Here is a 19,416-nt window from a genome sequence, read left to right as displayed (position 1 = left end):
AAGGGCATCCTCTTCCACTGTTGGTGGGAATGTAAATTGATACAGCCACTATGGAGAACAGTATGGAGGTTCCTTAAAAAACTAAAAATAGAACTACCATATGACCCAGCAATCCCACTACTGGGCATATACCCTGAGAAAACCATAATTCAAAAAGAGTCATGTACCAAAATGTTCACTGCAGCACTATTTACAACAGCCAGGACATGGAAGCAACCTAAATGCCCATCGACAGATGAATGGATAAAGAAGATGTGGCACATATATACAATGCAATATTACTCAGCCATAAAAAGAAACGAAATTGAGTTACTTGTAGTGAGGTGGATGGACCTAGTCTGTCATAGAGAGTGAAGTAAGTCAGAAAGAGAAAAACAAATATTATATGTTAACATACATATGGAATCTAAAAAAAAAAAGTTCTGAAGAATCTAGGGGCAGGACAGGAATAAAGACACAGACGTACAGAATGGACTTGAGGACATGGAGAGGGGGAAGGGTAAGCTGGGACAAAGTGAACGAGTGGCACTGACATACACACTACCAAATGTAAAACAGATAGCTAGTGGGAAGCAGCCACATAGCACAGGGAGATTAGCTCCATGCTGTGACCACCTAGAGGGGTGGGATAGGGAGGGTGGGAGGGAGATGTAAAAAGGAGGGTATATGAGGATATATGTATACATACAGATGATTCACTTTGTTGTACAGCAAAAACTAACACAACATTGTAAATCAATTATACTCCAATAAAGATGTGTGTGTGTGTGTATAAAAAGAATAGTGGCTTGGTCATAGTTTTTTTGTATTTTGTTTTGGTTTTTGTTGTTGTTATTGTTGTAGTTTTAACTGTCTTTGTCTGGTTTAGTATGAGGATAAGACTAGCTTCATAAAATACACTGAGAAGGGTTCTTTCCTTTCTGTTTTTTGGAAGGGGTTGTGTAGAACTGGTGTTCACTGTGCTAAAATGTCTGGTACAAGTCTCCAGTGAAACCATTCCAACTTACAGATTTTCTTTCTAAGAGATTTTAAATTATGAATTTAATATCTTAACAGTTGAATGAATAACTTGAATAGTTATAGGGCTATTCAAGTCATATTAGGTGAGTTGTACTTTGTACTTTTCAAGGCATTGGCTCATTTCATCTGAGTTATCAAATTTATGTTTGCAGAGTTGTCCCTTACTATCGTTTTGATATCTACAAGGTTTGTAGTGGTACTAATTTCATTCTTAATACTGGAAAATTTTTTCGTATCTTTTTTCCCCTTCTGTCAGTCTTGCTACATGTTTGTCAATCAGACTGATGTTTTCAAATAATAGCTCTCATTTATTAATTTTCTGTTTTCAATTTCACAGATCTCTGTCCTTTTCTTTATTATGTCCTTCCTTCTGCTGGCTTTGGGTTTCTTTTGCTCTTTTTCCAGGTTAGGTGGAAGCTTAGATTATTGATTCAAAACAATTCCTCTTTTTTCTAATGTTAAGAATTTTTGCTAAAGGGCAGCATTTAATGTTCTAAGTTCCCCTATTAGTAGTATTGCTTCAGCTGTGTCTCAAAATTTGACATGTTATATTTTCATTTCCATTCAGTTCAAAGTATTTTTAAAAACATTTCCCTTGAGACTTTCTCTTTGACTTATGGATTTAAGTGTGTTGTTTAGTTTTCAACTAAACAGTTTGGTGATTTTCCACTTATCTTTCTGTTATTGATTTCCAATTTGATTCCAGTGAGGCTGAATAACATATACTCTATGATTTTAATTCTTTTAAATTGAGGTTTGTATTATGGCCCAGGATATGGTCTACCCTAGTATGTAGTCCACAGGCACTTGAATGTTATACTCTGTTGTTGTTGAGTGGACCATATTATAAATGTCTGTTAGATCTTGTTGGCTGATGGTATTGTTAAGTTCCATATCTTTGCTAATTTTCTGTCTAGAGATTCTACCTATCAATTATTGAGAAGGGCACTGAAGTCTCCAACTATAATTGCAGATTTGTCAATTTCTCCTTTCAGGTAGGACAGCTTTCGCCTCATGTATTTTGCAGCTCTGTTACTTGATACATACACATTTAGGATTGCTGTCTTCTTGATGGATTGACCTTTTAATCATTAGATAATGCCCTTCTCTGTCTCTAGTAATTTTGCTTCAAAGTCTACTTTACCTGATATTAATATAGCCATTCCTCATTTACCTTGATTAATGTTTACATGGTATATCATTTTCAATCCTTTACTATCAACCTGCCTATACCAATATACTGTAGGGAGTTTTTGTAGCTAGCATACTGTTGGGTCACTTTTTTAAAATCTAATATGCTGATCTCTGCCTTTTATTTGGTATAGTTAGACTATTTACATGTAACTAAGTATGCCATTAAAAATTTTTGGTTTGTTTTATTTTTTCTGCCTTCCTGTGGATGACCGTAAAAATTTTTTTTAATTTTACTTTGATTTATCTATAGTGCTTTTGAGTTTATCTCTTTTTCAGTGGTTGCTCTGGGTTTTACATTACATACACAAAACTTATCTGTCTGTTGGTCCCAACCTTTTACCAGTTCAAGTGAAGTATAGAAAGCTTACCTCTATGTCTTTTTACCTTCTCCCATTTATAATATAGTTGTCTTAAATAGTTCCTCTACCTACATTTAGAACCACATCAAACACTGTTACAATTTTGGTTCAACTATCAAACATAATTTAGAAAACTCAGGAGGACAAGGAAAGCCTACTGTATTTACCCAAATTTTTGCTTACCATGTTCTTTCTTCATTCCTAATGTTCCAATATACCTTCCTTTTATCATTCCCTTTCTATTTAGAGAAATTTCTTTAGCCATTTTTTTTAAGGTAGGTCTGCTAGTGACAAATTCTCTTAGTGTTCCCTCATCTAAGAATGTCTTGATTTTCCCTTCATTCCTGAATATTTTCACTGGGTATAAAACTCTAGTTGACAGGTCTTTTCTTTCAACACTTCAAAAATATGCCACTGCCTTCAGGCCTCCATAGTTTCTGATGAAAAATCTGCTTATGAGAAATCAGAGTGCTTCTCTCCTGTTAAAACAGTAACTTTTCTCACTCACTGCTTTCAAGATATTTTCTTTGTCTTTAGTTTTCAAAAGTTTAGCTATAATTGAACTTGACGTAAAGTTCTTTTGGCTTATCTTGTTTGTGATTTGCTCAGCCTCTTGGACCTGTGGCTTTATGCCTTTTGCCAAATTTGGGAAGTCTTCAGTCATTATTTCTTCATTTTTCTAGCCCTGCCTTCTTTTTCCTTTCCTTCCAGGACTCCAGTGACACAAATGTTAGACCCTTCGTTATAGTCCCATGGGTCTCTGAGGATCTTTATCCCCCCTCCAGTTTATCTTCTCTGTTATTTAGATTGGGTAACTTCTATTGTTCTATCTTCAAGTTCACGGATTATAAACTGTCTCTTCCATTCAGCTGCTGAGCCTATCCACTAACTTTTTGAGTTTGGTTCTTGCATTCCCAGTTCTAAATTCCCATTTCATTTTTTTTTATACCTGCTATTTCTTCCCCAGGACTCTCTATTTTCTCATTTGTTTCAAGTGGGTTTAGGAACTCTCACTGAAGTATTTCTATGATGCCTGCTTTAAAATATTTGTCAGATAATTCTAACATCTGTTATTTTGGTGTTTATGTCTATTGATTCTCTTTCATTCAAAATGAAATTTTCCTGGTTGTCAGAATATAGAGTGATTTTTTTTATTGAAACCTTAACATGTGGGGTATTATGATATTCTGGACCCTATTTTAAATCTTCCAATTTAGCTGGCTTCCTCTGAGACTGTTCTAGCTGGGGAAAAGGTTCCTGCCCAATTACTGCCAGGTGGGCGTAGAAGTCCAATTTCACTTGGCCAATGTTGAAACTGGTGGTGGGGAGGGGTTCCTCACTACTGCTGGCAAGGGTAGGGATTCTGGCTACTCAGTAGGCCTCCGCTGACACCATCTGGGCTGTGAGAGGCAGGAGTATCTCATTACTGCTCCCTTTGTGGCCTCCACTGACACCACAAGTAGGAGGGGGAGAGCCTCCTTACTCCTGGGAAGCGGTGAAAGTCCTGACTCTCACCTAGGCCTCCTCTAACATTACTCCAGTGGGAAGGGAAAGGAGCACCTCCTTACTGTTTAGGTGGGAGTGTAAGGCCAGGCTCCCCACATGGTCTCTAATGACAGTTAACCAGGGGAAAGGGAGAATGGCAGTGGGGAGGTTCAGTACTGTTGAGCAGGGAAGAAACTCCTGCCTCCCTACTGAATCTTCTCTGAAATCACCCCAGCTGGGGGTTGGAGAGCCTTGTTACAACTTCATAAGGGTGGAAGTCTAGGCTCCCTACTCAGCCTTGGCTGGCATGGGTTAGGGTTGGGGCCACAGTCTTTCTACAGTGTTTGGCTAGAGCATAGCAGTTACTGGCTATCTTTTCTGTCTTTCCCAGTCTTTTGGCTAGAGAGAGCAGGCTTACTAGTCTGTGCTAGTTGATATTTCCAGCCTGCCATCATCTTCAAGTTTGGGATATATTAGGCAAAAAGAAAACCCAGGGAACTCACCCCATGTCATTCCTTGAATCCTGAGGTCCCTAGTCTTTATGCCTTTTCTCCACCTTTCAGTCTTCTTATGTTTATTTTATATATAATGTTCAAGATTTTCAGTTGTTTTAGCAGGAGGAATAGGGCAATGTACATCTACTTCATCATCCTGAAAGCAGAAGTCCCCACTTTTTAAACTGGTTCCCACTATGTCCAACCACACAAATTCCTGGAAAAATGAGGATAGAGTCTGTGGAAGAGTTTTCTTTATGTGATGCTTACATATTTGGACAAATTTGGACTACTCTACTATCCAAATGAGTTATGTGGTTAAGCCAGCCATATAAGAATGTCCAAATTACCTGTTAAATCAGGGTAGCACTTATGATATAAACTTGTGTACACTAAATACTTGGAACACTTACGATTTCGTAAATACTTATGAATTTAACAATTTTCTATTCAAAACTTTAAAACGATCGTTAAATTGTGTTTACTTAGGGAACAAATACATAATCTGATCTTTCCAAAGACACTATATGGAACTATACAGCTAAATCCAATTTCAGAAATTTTGTCATAATAAACAGATACTTAAATGTCCTTACCCCAAAAGAAAATAAAACTACCCTAAAATAAATGGTCTAGAACAGTGCCTGCCACAGAATAAGCAACTCAATAAATACATGGCAAAGGGTATCTATAACAAGATAGTGTTTAAAATTTACTATTAAAAAAATTAAAAAAATAAAATCTACTATTAAGTAGAAAAGCTTCCCTAGTTAATGTCTAACATATGAGGCTATATCTTTTTTGTTTAATTTATGAAATGTTTTCATAATTCACCAATAAAAATATTTCCGATTTTTATGTATCATTAGAATGTATTTAGGAGTATCTTCTTATAATAATACATTCTCAAATATGCTTGGCAGTGAGCAGATTCAAGGTTTCTTTGATTATAAAGTTCAGAGAGATTGGTTTTATGCAGACAGCTCTAATCAGTGAAAATAAAAGGTTGTAATTACCTAATAAATCACTGAGAATCAAGTTTTTTAAAAGATTAATATAATCTCTCAGCTGATATTAATTTTTCAGGATTAATAACAAACTATGTAAAACAACAGGAAATTATAACATGTATTTTAGTATTCTCACTCCCCCCCAAGGTCCGAAGGACATAAATGTTAATGTAACAAAGTAGAGACTGCCTTAAATCACCTTAATCTAATGCAGAGCTTCACAACATATGTTCCTTAGAATGCTAGTGTCTCTTGAAATACTGACATGTCCCACAGAGAAAAGATAAGATTGGTTAAACCCAGTTAAACAAATTTCTCTACTACAGGAACACTCAGGGCATTTAAAATTAAATATGCACTGTAAACTTCCCAAAGAGAATTACAGTTACACCGTTTCCCAAATTTATTTAATCAGAAGCCTTCTCCCAAACATCTATTAAATCTCATTGGAGACTAGTGTTGAACAGAACTCAATCTGAGAGACAGAATGGCAGAAGAACCCTTTTCACTACTTGGCCAGGTAAAATGAAGACCAGAAATTTAAAAAATATTGTAGTTATAATAACTAAGAAATGATTCAACAAAGAAAATATTAGGATGAAAAGCTTTTTAAAAAGCTACACGTGATTCCCAGCACTTATTAAAAAACTAGTCTGCTATCAATCACGGTGAAAAATAACCATGAAAGTTGATTACAGATGTTATAATGATAAATTAACTAAGTGGCAACTCCATTCTAATTTAACCTTAAATATTATTCTCAAGTTTATTTAAACATGGAGATAAAACAACTACAGAAATTGGATGTTTCAGATGAAGTTTAAAAAAAACAACTTTCATTTTTAACAGAACTTCACACTTAAATTATCTGAAATTAAACACCAGGTGTTAACCTCATGGAACACACATAACTATAGTATTGTGGCTCACTAAAGAGAATATATAATAAGCAGAACATATAACCATCAATGTTGTATGTGTACGTAAGTATGTGTGTGTATATATGTGTGCATGTACTCAAGTATGTTTATATGTATATGCAGCCAGTTCGGCAAACATACCAGAGACCCTTAATAAAAGTAGAAAAATAAATTTTAAAAGAGTTCAACTCAAATTAAGGCCAAATATTATAATAGTTTGAATGAGATTTTATAATGCTTCTTTTAACCAGATATTTACAATCCACATTTATACCAAATTCTTTTTAAAACACATAGAACTAACTAACAAAATACACAATGGCAAGCAGTGATATAACACTAAATTTAGATGCTGTATGATGATTTCTGCAGTTTAACAAGTGTAGGTTATAAGTTTGAATTCATAAAATAAAGGGAAACCACTTACCTCTAACTAAAGTTCTCTGAAGGTAGTATCCTCCTTAGAACCCCTATCTTGGGTAGTTTCACCTGCTGTAATTTCCCTCAAGAGATTCCAGCAAAGTCTAGGAAGGTTTAGGTTCCCTTCTGCAAGCCCTATTAGCGCATGTGTGTTATAAACCTGCTCACATACTGCTTCATAGCTGTAACTTCCAATTCCCACTGAATAATCTCCACCACCACCACCACCGTCATCCATGTATCAGTGCAGGAGAGAATTTGGAGAATTTCATTTAGAAATGTGACTTTTTTCACTTCGCCAAAAATATCCTCCAAATCATTCCACTGCTATGTCTATAATGTACTGAAGAGAGTGGTGACGATTCAGCAGGTGAATAAATTACAACATATAGATTTAGCTATGCAATTATATTTGCTGAATACTCAAATATTAGATTCCAACATAACACAAATAAAACTAGCTTTCTCAACATACAATAAATATGTAAAAAAAAGAAAAAATAACTGAACATATATGTGAAAAATCTTACATAAAAGTACTTTCATAAATAAAGTAGAAAAAATAGTGTACATCACTTGGGACTACTGACTATTTCCCTAGTATATTTTGTTAAAGAAATGCCAATATTTTAAAATGAGCTAGGAAATAAGTCACTGAAAGACATATGTTAATGATTTTTCAGTATGTCACTTCTACCTTAAACTGTCAAAATAAATAAAGTAAAAACAAAACAAAAATGAAATATAAAACTAGCCACTCAAAACAATGCCAATCTCATATACCCAGAGTGGCAGTTTACAAAGGGTACTATATTAAGCACTTAACAAAATTGTTCAAATCTATTCAGGAAGCTGACTGAAAAACAGTGGAGCTATCCAGAAAAGGTCTTTTACTTTGGATTCCCACTGATGATTCCCTAACTTCTTGCTGATTATTTCTTGTAAGTCATATAAAAATAGGAGAAAAAAAGAAAGGGCATCAATTGTCCTAGAGGCCAGAGTACTAAACCATATTGTAGCACTATTTTAGAGGCTAAAGTATGGACTAGCTTTAAGAACACTGATTTTAGCTGCAGGCACCATTGGCTTGACTGCAGCATAAGTAAGATCCAAAGCAACATCACGATGAAATTCTACTTTTTCAGATATCTTAGTTAGCTTTGAAAGTTTCCCCTGGCTCATAACAGGTTCAAATAAATGCTTCTGAACTCTAATTTTAAATGTCAACTTAACTCCTTCCAAAACTCTCCCTTTGTATAAGCAATTCAATACACAAACGTAAGAATAAAATGCAATAATAAAATTATCAAAACGCAGTTAAAAATAGATAACAAAAGGAGGAATGAGAAAATCTTAATCGCCCAATATGATACTCAATATATAAGTAACTAAGTTAATTACATATAGTTCTGAGTCTTCAAATTATGTTTATATAATACCTGGCTCATTTTAAAATTAAATTTTAGAATAGGGATGCTTCTTTAAAAAATATGGCCTCTGTTTGTCATAAAAAACAGAGGTTATTTTTCCAATGGAACAAAACAATACCCTCAAAACAAAAAAAAAATCACAGAAGTAGACTTAAAGGGAATTCCCTGGCAGTCCAGTGGTTAGGACTCCATGCTCTCACTGCCAAGGGCCCAGGTTCAATCCCTGGTCGGGGAACCAAGATCCCATAAGCCACATGGCAAGGCCAAAAAAAAAAAAAAGTACCATTCATAAAACAGATTGTTTAGAGCTTTAAAAAAAAAGATAAAGTGAAATAATCTAGTCATCTCTAAGAAAGAATAAAAGATTGAGCCATGAGGCAATATATTTGCATATACTTCCCCTCTTATACATGCACTATTAGGACTCACTGAAGGGTCAAAAATCTTCTAGATCTTGCTAGTTTAAATGCAGGAATGTCTAACAACCCAAGAAGGTGTATCTAGGATGATACTTACCTTAGGATATATTATACCACTGTGCTATTATGTATTCTGTGTATGGATACACAAGCAGTCAGCTGAAAGGTACACACCACACTAGCAAATGCTTGGCTGGACCCATAAGGTCGGATGACCAATGGAATATCAAGATATGTGTCGATTCTCCAGCCCTCATAACCACATTCCAGACATCTCACGTAGTCCTTCAGCTTGCCTTGATACAGTTCATTTATAAGATCAGCCTAAAAGGTAAGAACATTTATATTTTTTAAAGCGTTCCTTAAAAGTAAGTTACCAATATTTTATGCCTTTTAGAATGATTTTCAAAAGGATATTGATTCTTACTGTTGACGTTTTAGAAAGCTTTAAGATTTATCTAATCTAAAATTCTATAGAAAAAAATCAAGGTTTAACAAAAACAAAATAAAGAATGTGCAAAAATTATTTCAATTCTCACATTATTAAAAATCCCACTATTAAAATGTGTTTTGTTGATAAGTTGATTACTGATTTCACTACTAAGCCCCATATTATCTTTTCATTAGGATGAGAATACATCATAACATCATTTTAGGCATACTGATAATCACACAGCTAAACAACTGGCTACTTTTATAGCTTTACATATATTACCACCACTTTCGCAATAATATATTCTGATTTCTAAAATCATATCCTCTATCTCAAGGTACAAATAAAACTTCTTAACTTTCAGTAATATACATAAAACAATTTTAAGAAAAAATATACTGTAATTTTTTTAATGTACAGAAATTGAAAAAAAAATCTTAAACTCCATTTCCCTCAAAATATCCTCATCTAAAAGAATGGATCTCTCACCTACTCCCCAAACTTAGCCAACTGGGGCTATTCTGGCTCAAAGGAGGCAGGTAACTCCCTAAGTAAGGACCCTCCACGTGAATGTCTTGCCTCAAGATTCTTGTACCCAAACTTGGGAACTCAGAAGGAATGCCCTAGCTGGTCTTAATAGAAGTGTTGACCCACATAGGGATGTAACGAGGAGGAAGCGTACCTTCAGACCTATGAAAAAGAAACACCCCCAATACCATCTACATAAAGTTATGAAAATACAATCCTATAGATAATGGAGAGAAACTAGATCACTAAATGAATTTAAAATTTTTTCCAACATCTCTTAAGTAAGAATAGATAAGAGGGAAATCATATTACAGTTTACCTCTTTCATAAATTTATACCTCTTCAAGTATCTAGAATTCATAAGCCTTCAAATTAGGATCCACCATAACTGTCTACTCTAATACTATTTATTTAATGAAACTTTCTTCATTCACCTGCCCCAGTTATATTTGATTATGTCTTCTCTACCTGAGAGGGCATTTATAAGTGTTTCAATCCAGTGTTTTTCAAGCAGTTTTGATAGCAACCCACAGTAATAAAATAATTTATACTGCAACCCAGTACATATAACTGTAACAAAAGTTGCATAAAACAATACTTACCCTTACTTATGTGATGCTTCTCTTATACTTTTCTATTTTATTCCTTTTTTTTAAAGTGCTGGTGTTGATTCACTAAATTGATTTCATAAGCGAATGGATCACAATCTAATTTGAAAAACTTTAGTCCAAGCCATCATAATAGTTCCAGTCAGACAGTAGATCCTCCAGGCTACCTTCCAGATTCTTCCCCTTTTTTACTCCTAGTGATCTTCTATCACTACACCTAGCATAAACCCTCCTCTGTACTGAGTCCTGAGCCCCATCCAGTTCAGCCTTATGTCTCACCCCAATGATATATCTAATATTCTCCCATTTCTAACCTGCTCCTCCTTCCACTGGATAAGAAGAATAGGGTCAGATTAACAAGGATCCTAAGTGTCAAAAGCATGACTATACCTGACTGGTCAAAAAGAAGGTAATGCTAGATGAATATACTTTACAATGTATACTTTATAATGTGTTACAGATAAGCCCTCTAATTTACTTAGCAAATATCTGAAAACACTGTCCAAAAATCATCCCCAAAACACACACACATGTATGAATTACCTAGTTCTTAGCTAAAAAGAGATCATCTAGATCACAGGGCCCAACTTCTTGTAAAGACGAGGAAATTGTCAGTACTTTGACAACTGGACTAATGCCCAAGTTTTAAAACATTCCAATAGAATAAAGTCACTGTAAGGTAATGAATAATTTATTAGAAAACACTCCCCTCAACCTGACAGATAAATTACCTGTTCTGTTTGTTTCCATTTCTGTTCCAAAGCATCAAACATGACTCTGCACAGTTCTTGTACATCATGCTGCTGCCAAGCTATTTTAAGATAAAATTTAATTAAAAAGAGCTATTAACTTAGTGTAATGTAGCATTAATTTGTTGTTTAAAAGCAAATTGTCAGAAATATGGAAACATCTACATAAAATAATGCTAAATTTAAAAAGAACACAAAATATACATTATAGTCATAAAAAGGCAATCACAAGGAAAAGAATCACAAGAGCTCATCACTTTATAAATAGCATATGCTCTATAGTGCTACAATATTTGCTATTTTTGTTATTTTTCACTGTAGAGTCAAGAAATATGTTAATAAAAATCTAAGCCAACACCCTTTTAAAATTTTAGCTTAAGTAAATAAAAATAGAGTATAACCAAACTTACTTTACAAGAAAATTTTAATTGATCAAAAATTTATGCCTCAGAGCTTAAATTTTAAAAATAAGTTATTTTTAAATGCCAGCAAAAAGCAATCAAAAGGTTTAAGGTAAAGTTAATTAAGATGTTAATATGTGTCATTTGTTTATAATACGGTCTCTCAGAATTCCTTTGACTATTACAAATACTTATCATTATAAGAGAATTAGTACCCTCACTACTATCCCATCCAAAGCTCCTTGTAACATCTGTGGTTTCAATTGCTCTCTTTTTGCTGGTTTGTAACAAAACAAAAAGCCTTTGAAGTTGGTATGGTATACTCGTCACTGGATCTTCTTCAGATTCTTCAAATTCCCACCTATTGAAATGAAATGTTTGAAAATTATCTACAAAATATCATAATTAATATTATTTAATATTTAAATTTAATATTTAATATAATTAATATTATCATAACAAATTTTAAGATCTTAACTCTGGGGGCTTTGGATATTAACTGAAGCTATTAATATCTAATGAAACATTAGTCTTTCTCTAATTAATAAATTTAGAAAAAAGTTAAGACTTTCACAAGAAAAGGCATAAGAAGGCAACATGAATAAAAGGCAAAGGTCATTTGAAAGTAATTGATGAACTTGAATCTGGTCAAGATTCTTGTCCTAATTATTAACTCACAAAAATACAGGGAACAGAATATTAAATGACACTATGGCACTCAACCATCAAAATCCAAACTGAAAAACTATAGGACAAATGCCATCAGTTTTTGATATATATATATTTTTTCAAGGAATAAATTGCAATGTGGAAAAAAGATCAAAGGGGATTAAAAGCCAATTGAGTCTTCTTTTTTTTTAAACATCTTTATTGGAGTATAATTGCTTTACAATGTTATGTTACTTTCTGCCATATAACAAAGTGAGTCAGCTATACGTATACATATATCCCCATATCCCCTCCCTCTTGCGTCTCCCTCCCACCCTCCCTACCCTACCACTTAGGTGGTCACAAAGCACTGAGCTGATCTCCCTGTACTATGTGGCTGCTTCCCACTAGCTATCTATTTTACATTTGGTAGTGTATATATGTCCATGCCACTCTCTCACTTCGTCCCAGCTTACCCTCCCCCCTCCCCATGTCCTCAAGTCCATTCTCTACGTCTGCGTCTTTATTCCTGTCTTGCCCCTAGGTTCTTCAGAACCATTTTCTTTTTTTTTAGATTCCATATATATGTGTTAGCATACGGTATTTGTTTTTCTCTTTCTGACTTACTTCACTCTGTATGACAGACTCTAGGTCCATCCACCTCACTACAAATAACTCAATTTCATTTCTTTTTATGGCTGAGTAATACTCCATTGTATGTATGTGCCACATCTTTATCCATTCATCTGTCGACAGACACTTAGGTTGCTTCCATGTCCTGGTTATTGTAAACAGTGCTGCAATTAACATTGTGGTACATGACTCTTTTTGAATTGTGGTTTTCTCAGGGTATATGCCCAGCAGTGGGATTGCTGGGTCGTATGGTAGTTCTATTTTTAGTTTTTTAAGGAACCTCTATACTGTTTTCCATAGTGGCTGTATCAATTTACATTCCCACCAACAGTACAAGAGGGTTCCCTTTTCTCCATACCCTCTCCAGTATTTATTGTTTGTAGATTTTTTTTGATGATGGCCATTCTGACGGGTGTGAGGTGACACCTCATTGTAGTTTTGGTGTGCATTTCTAGGTTAAGAGTCTTATCAATCAATTTCAATGCACAGATCTTGTTTAGATCGTGATTTGAACAGAATGTTTAAAAAAGATATTATGAAGCAATCAGGGAAATCTTAGCAGTGACCTGAGATATAATTTACAGATGATATGACTGGGTATGTGCTTCCAAATAATCAGAATGGAGGATTATAGACAAAAAAAGATTGATAATGAGTTGATAATATCCAAAGCTGGGTGATGGGTACAGAGGGGTTCATTATACTATTTCACTATTTTTTAATATTTTGAAATTTTCCATAATTCATGCCTACACACCTAAAGTGGTAGGTTCTCTCTGGCTGTTATGTAGCAAGTGAAGAAAATAAACAGACTCTATCCTTCATGCTAGTGCTACCCTGTCTGTAGCCCAGCGAGGTCCAGTTTCTTAAAGGAGCCATTCCTTCCTTAGTTCTACATTATGAAACATCATCAGGCTCTTGGGCTTTGTTTCCCCACCTGCAAAAAGCTTCATTCTCTTTTCACAATCTCTAAGCATCCTCTTTAATCTTATCTCTCACTCCCCCTCCACTCACTGGGCTCCAGTCACAATGGATTTTTGATCCTCAAAGGCTTTTGCACTTACGGTTTCTTCTGCCTTGAATGTTCTTCTCCTGTATCTTCACAGGACTGACTCCTGTCAAGTCTATTCTGTGGTATTTCCTCAGAGGGGTCCTCCCTAACTACTCACCCTACGTCTTGACAGTTAGTTATTCTTTCCATACTGCCATCATTTTCTTCATGGCATACATGACTGTGAAATGAGCTCATTCTATTGGCTGACCTACAGAAGGTCTAAGGGAGGGACTCTGTCTTATTCACCACTGTAATCTCTGTGCCTAAAAGAGTGCTTGGCACACAATAAGTGTGCAACATATGTTTGCTGAATCAATCTGGCTATGCTCTTACTCTTCTCCACAGAGCTATATGTTTACAGACCTCTTCTAGGGTGGAACTCATGGTTAAGCTCCTGGGATCCCTGTTCCTAAGCAACACTCCCCAGAGAAAGCACATTATCATGGACTACTGAGTTTGTTCTAGTTTTGAGGACAAGCTCTAGATTTCATCTATTAACCTCATCTTCCAGTACTCTGACAAAAACTCCATTTAAGCAGATCTCCTGGAGGCCCCTGCAATATATTGTACTTAGTGGCATTAACTACAATACAGGTCGAATAGGGTAATGGAAATTCTGGCATCTAGTGGGTTGCTACTTCTAGCAGTGTGACCTCTGGCAAACTATTTAACCTGTGTCTTCACTTACCTCCTTTGTAAAATGTGGATAACAGCATGTATTCAATAATTCGTACAGTTACCATCAGAATTAAATGAGTCTATATGTAAAGTGCTCAGAACAGTACCTGATACAAACTAACAATAACAAACATTTAGGTAGCAATTACTATTACTCAGTTTTGCTCTTGAAAGTCCTCCTATCTACAAGGCCCTCTTTTTCGTCTCTACCTGGCCAAACCATACCTATCTTCATGACCTACCTCAAGTTCTACTTGCTCTTCTAAGCCACTTCTCCAAGTTTCATTAATCTCCCTTCTCTCTAAACTCTCATGGTATTTAGCCATCCTTAAATGTTATTTAAACTATTTTATACATACATATATTGCTACTGTGAAGAGATCTGTGAATTACTTAAAAACAAAGATCTTATTTCTAACTTCATCTCTCTCTACCAAATGTCTAGTATATAAACACTAGGTAACAAATACTTGCTGAATGAAAAACAGGCCAATTTTTACAAGTAAATTCAGATGATGAGCTTACATATAAATGCAATGGTAATATAATGTTGTTTGTAATATCAAAAGTTCCAAAAATAGTTTAAATACATATTTACAGTAATTACAAAGATGTTACTCAAAAGTAACACAAAAAGGAGAAAAAAATCAGTTTATTTATACTTTAAAATGTCTTAAAAAATAAGTTATGTATACTGTAAAGAAATACACAAAGTGAGAGTGTATTAAATGTATTATAATAGGATACTCATAAAAATAAATGTCTGACTTTAGGGTTTATTTAAATATGGACTTCCTCCATAGAGCATTTTAAAGTATCTGATATATATACATTCTTTTAAAAATACATTCTCTCTCTCGCTCTCTCTCTCTCTCACACACTCACACACACACACACACACACACACACACACACACACACACACACCCCACCAGAACAGCTGCATTGTATTTTAATTAAAAACAAAATCTGCAAGCTTAAAAAGACAACTTTGTTTCTTAAATTGAGAGGTGGAGGAAAAAAAGAATATGGTTTACACATCCAGATTATCTCCAAAAGCAGATAACTTATTTCTTCACAAAGGCATTAAAGCTAAAAGTGAGGAAGCTTAAATACAATAATTTATCTTAAACATAAATCTTATCAATTTTATCCTTTTGCTGTCTCTGCACTTCTGATTCTCTCTCCCCACAAATTTTTCATATGCTCGTCTCTCATAAGATCCTTTTCTTATTTACTATTCAAGGTATGTTTTAAGAAGTGAGAGATGCCCCAAACTTAACAAATAAGTGCAAGAAGGTAGACAGACTTAATTAGTTAAAAACTATATTTTCATTCTTAAATCAATTTTATTTATAGAATTTTTTTGAATACTCACTTATATAATGCATTCCTAAATTCAGGAGTCATAAAAAGTGTTTGCAAAAGGCTATTCAAATAGCAAGTCATTGCTTGGTTTACTAATCCCACATATCCTTTAAAAAAAAACACACAAATATACATAAATCAGCATTTACATCAAAAAATTAATGAAAAGAAAACTTAATAAGAATTTACTACACAGTAAAAATTGAGAGGTTAGGGTTACAGTTGGAAATTATTTCAATTTTTTCAACAGCACCTAAGAAAGATCTCTTTGCTAATATGTGCACTATGTAAACCTTATTTCTCAGAAAAAGTCAGGATCTTTGGACATCTTGCTATATGTCCAGAGATACACATGGATATTACATAGCATTTAATAAAACTTTAAAAGGGTTATGTTTAATAAAGTATTTTTTGACAAAAATAATCTTTGTTCACCAAATCTAAAAGTTGTGTATTAAAATGGAAAAGTATAAACATATTCACTTTAAACATCATATATACCCAACAAATGAAGACAGTACCGAACCAGTTATCCCAGTCATCAGGCCCCATAAACCAATTTCTACCAAGAATTAACAACATGAGATAAATTCACTGAATACAAACTCAAAGTGACTTCCACTGTTTTAACATACCCACGAAGTATGAAATCCCACAGATCAGCAGGCTACGCAAAGAGTGACTATTAAAGTAAGAGGAGAACTCAGAGATGGAGGTAGGGGAGAACAGAGGGAGGGGGAGAAGGAAAGGAGAGACTTACATGCATTCAAAAGTCAAGTGAACTATTTAAGTACTTAGCTTTATATACCTAATTGGAAATGGCTACCACTGTTGAGAACATTTTCGGAACTTCTCCTTTGAAGTAGACTTCAGGCCCAGTTTATGAGGTACACATAGCACACAAATCAGCCTCATCACTTTATTATACCTCATTATTTTAGTAAAATGTGGTAAACACATTGCTTAATAATTAAACTTATTTACTCCCACTTAATACTGAAAGACTTGGTTATCTCAAAAAAACTTAAATCTTTTCTCAATACATGCCAAAGGCGTTCACTGAAGCTTTTTGAAATACTTTTTCAATTTCCCAAGAATTAACAAAAATATCTTAAGAAATGGTAAACACTGTGGATAAACTATATTGCTAATGAAGGTGATGAAAGGACCAACAAATGCACAATGAACCTTGGTCAGTTGTGGAAAAGAGGAATAGATTCCATGCTATCTGCACTTGTACAATTCTAAGAAGAGACCAAGTAGCTACCTATCGTTCACTCTGGACTAAGGTTCGAGCTTTGATTTCTAGTGCCTTTCATCTTTAAGAATACTATGTATATATGTTTATATATTTACTCTACATTGTTATATACTTATAAACTGCTTCAATTCCTAACCAGCATGCCCTACCTGAGTTGTTCTCACAACACCCTGTCCTACTCTGTTCTATAATTGTTTATTTACCTGTATGGCTTCCCTAACAGACTGTGAGGGGAGGGGTCAAATCTGATTTCTCTATCTATCTTACTACTTAGCATAGCAGCAGGTGCACATGAGGGAGAAGTGCATATGACTTACAAGTAATACAAATCTGTAAGATATTTGGACTGATTGTTAATAATAAAAAGCATTATTTCATTCTTAGGTTATACAAAGGGACTCTTTCCCATAAACGACAGCACTCAAGCAAGGAGACCAGGTTGTTCTGCACCTTCTTCTCAGCTGAGGCTGCCTGGGATTTCCCTTCTTCTCCATCTCCTTCCCTCAATTCCTCAACAGTCAGGGACAACCACTCTACCTGCAGCCTTAAAAGGTAAATGAATACTACTATTGTTCTTTGTGTACCTTAAGACCAATCATGTATCATTTATTTGTGACTTTGTTTCCCTTCCCTGGGCTTAAAAAAGGGTGGCGGGGGAGGGCTGTAAGGGAAGGAGGGAGTAATAATTTTTGCCACTGCTGTTTACTTTACCACTAGCAATAAGAATCATATAGAAACCTGTGGTCTTTTGTACCTGACTCAGCACCATATTTAAACAGAATGAACAGTGTCTCAAATAAATGTACTATTATTTTCCAAAAGTATGAAGGTTTTAGTGAGATTAGTAAGATAAAATGTTACTGAATAGAAATCTTTTGTCATTATGCATTGTCTAAATCAGCAAATTTCAAATGATAAATGTTATCAAGTGGGTCCTCTATCTGAAATAGTTATGAATCAATATTATAAGTACAAGCTAGTTAAGGGAGAAGAACATAAGAACACATGCCATTCTGCAGAGGGCAAATGCAGAAAGAAATCCTGAACAGAACCAACAAGAAATGAATGAGAACTCGAACAGGTCAAATGAAGTAGAATGAAACTGGCCAACTCCTAAAGTAGATAAAATAAAACGAAAAGAATTGTGAAAGAAACTGCCCAAGGAAAGATATCTCGGTTTTAAATGATGAAATACCTCAGTCATGTGGTTTCTAATCACCTGAGAGTCCACAGCAGCCTTCAATTCACTCCTTATTCCTTAAAAGTCCCCCCGACCCCCAACCATCTCCTATCAACAGTGGCTGGCTACCAGAGCAGTTGGTAGGCAAGGGAGACAGGAAAGAATATGTTAAGTCCTCAGCCTCACTGCATTATGGAGAAATGTTTTCTTACAGCCCTGAGTTGAAATCATGAGAGCATTTTTCAATAAAAACATTTTGTACATTTACAATAATTTCTTAAGGAAAATGCAAATTCAGTAGTCAGTAACAAAACACTTTTTGGGACTTCCCCGGTGGTCCAGTGGTTAAGACTCCGCACTCCCAATGCAGGGGGCCCGAGTTCGACCCCTGGTCAGGGAACTAAGGGAACTAAATCCCGCATGCCGCAACTAAAAAGATCCCACATGCCACAACTAAAGATCCTGCGTGCCACAATGAAGATCCCACATGCAGCAACAAAGATCTGTGTGCCACAACTAAGAACTGGTGCAAATAAACAAATAAATAAATATTTTTAAAAAAGAACACTTTTTGAACCCCAGCTTCTTTGGATGTGTACAGATTTTTTTTCTTTTTTTTTTTTTTTTGCAGTACGCGGGCCTCTCACTGTTGTGGCCTCTCCCGCTGTGGAGCACAGGTTCTGGACGCGCAGGCTCAGCGGCCATGGCTCACGGGCATGTGGGATCTTCCCGGACCGGGGCACGAACCCATGTCCCCTGCACCGGCAGGTGGACTCTCAACCACTGCGCCACCAGGGAAGCCCGTGTACAGATTATTTTAAATCAGAAAGGCAGTACCCCAGAACACCGGAGGAAAATGTACTGGTAGGGAAAAGAGCTGCATGAGGAACAATAGTTGGGAATGAAGACTATGATTACATGGCAATGTATATCAAAGTCCTCTAAAAATATTTTTAATAAATTTCAACTTAGTAATTCAACTTCTATGAACTTATTCTAAGGAAATAATCACAGATGAAAATAAAAACTTATGTATAAGTATGGTCATCATAACATAAGTAATAATTACAGTTTAACTATCTAAATCATATAATGAAACACTATTCTTCAGCCACTTAAAACCC

General features: G+C 35.1%; 1 protein-coding gene across 2 annotated transcripts in view; it reads right to left on the bottom strand.

Moving 5' to 3' along the window:
• The window catches only part of USP47 (ubiquitin specific peptidase 47), a 123,082-nt gene that overhangs the window by 48,233 nt on the left and 55,433 nt on the right, over positions 1-19,416 (bottom strand). For both annotated transcript variants that reach the window (XM_082627903.1, XM_082627904.1), the window contains 4 exons: positions 15,862-15,958; positions 11,686-11,831; positions 11,052-11,131; positions 8,926-9,075 (listed from right to left, as the gene is read on the bottom strand). In XM_082627903.1, the coding sequence (XP_082484029.1) occupies positions 8,926-9,075; positions 11,052-11,131; positions 11,686-11,831; positions 15,862-15,958 (473 nt within the window). The remainder of the gene's footprint in view (positions 1-8,925; positions 9,076-11,051; positions 11,132-11,685; positions 11,832-15,861; positions 15,959-19,416) is intronic.

Source organism: Mesoplodon mirus (genome assembly GCF_964341445.2).
Source record: "Mesoplodon mirus genome assembly, chromosome: 7".
Classification (NCBI taxonomy): Eukaryota; Metazoa; Chordata; class Mammalia; order Artiodactyla; family Ziphiidae; genus Mesoplodon; species Mesoplodon mirus.
This window is presented reverse-complemented; position numbering and strand designations above follow the sequence as displayed.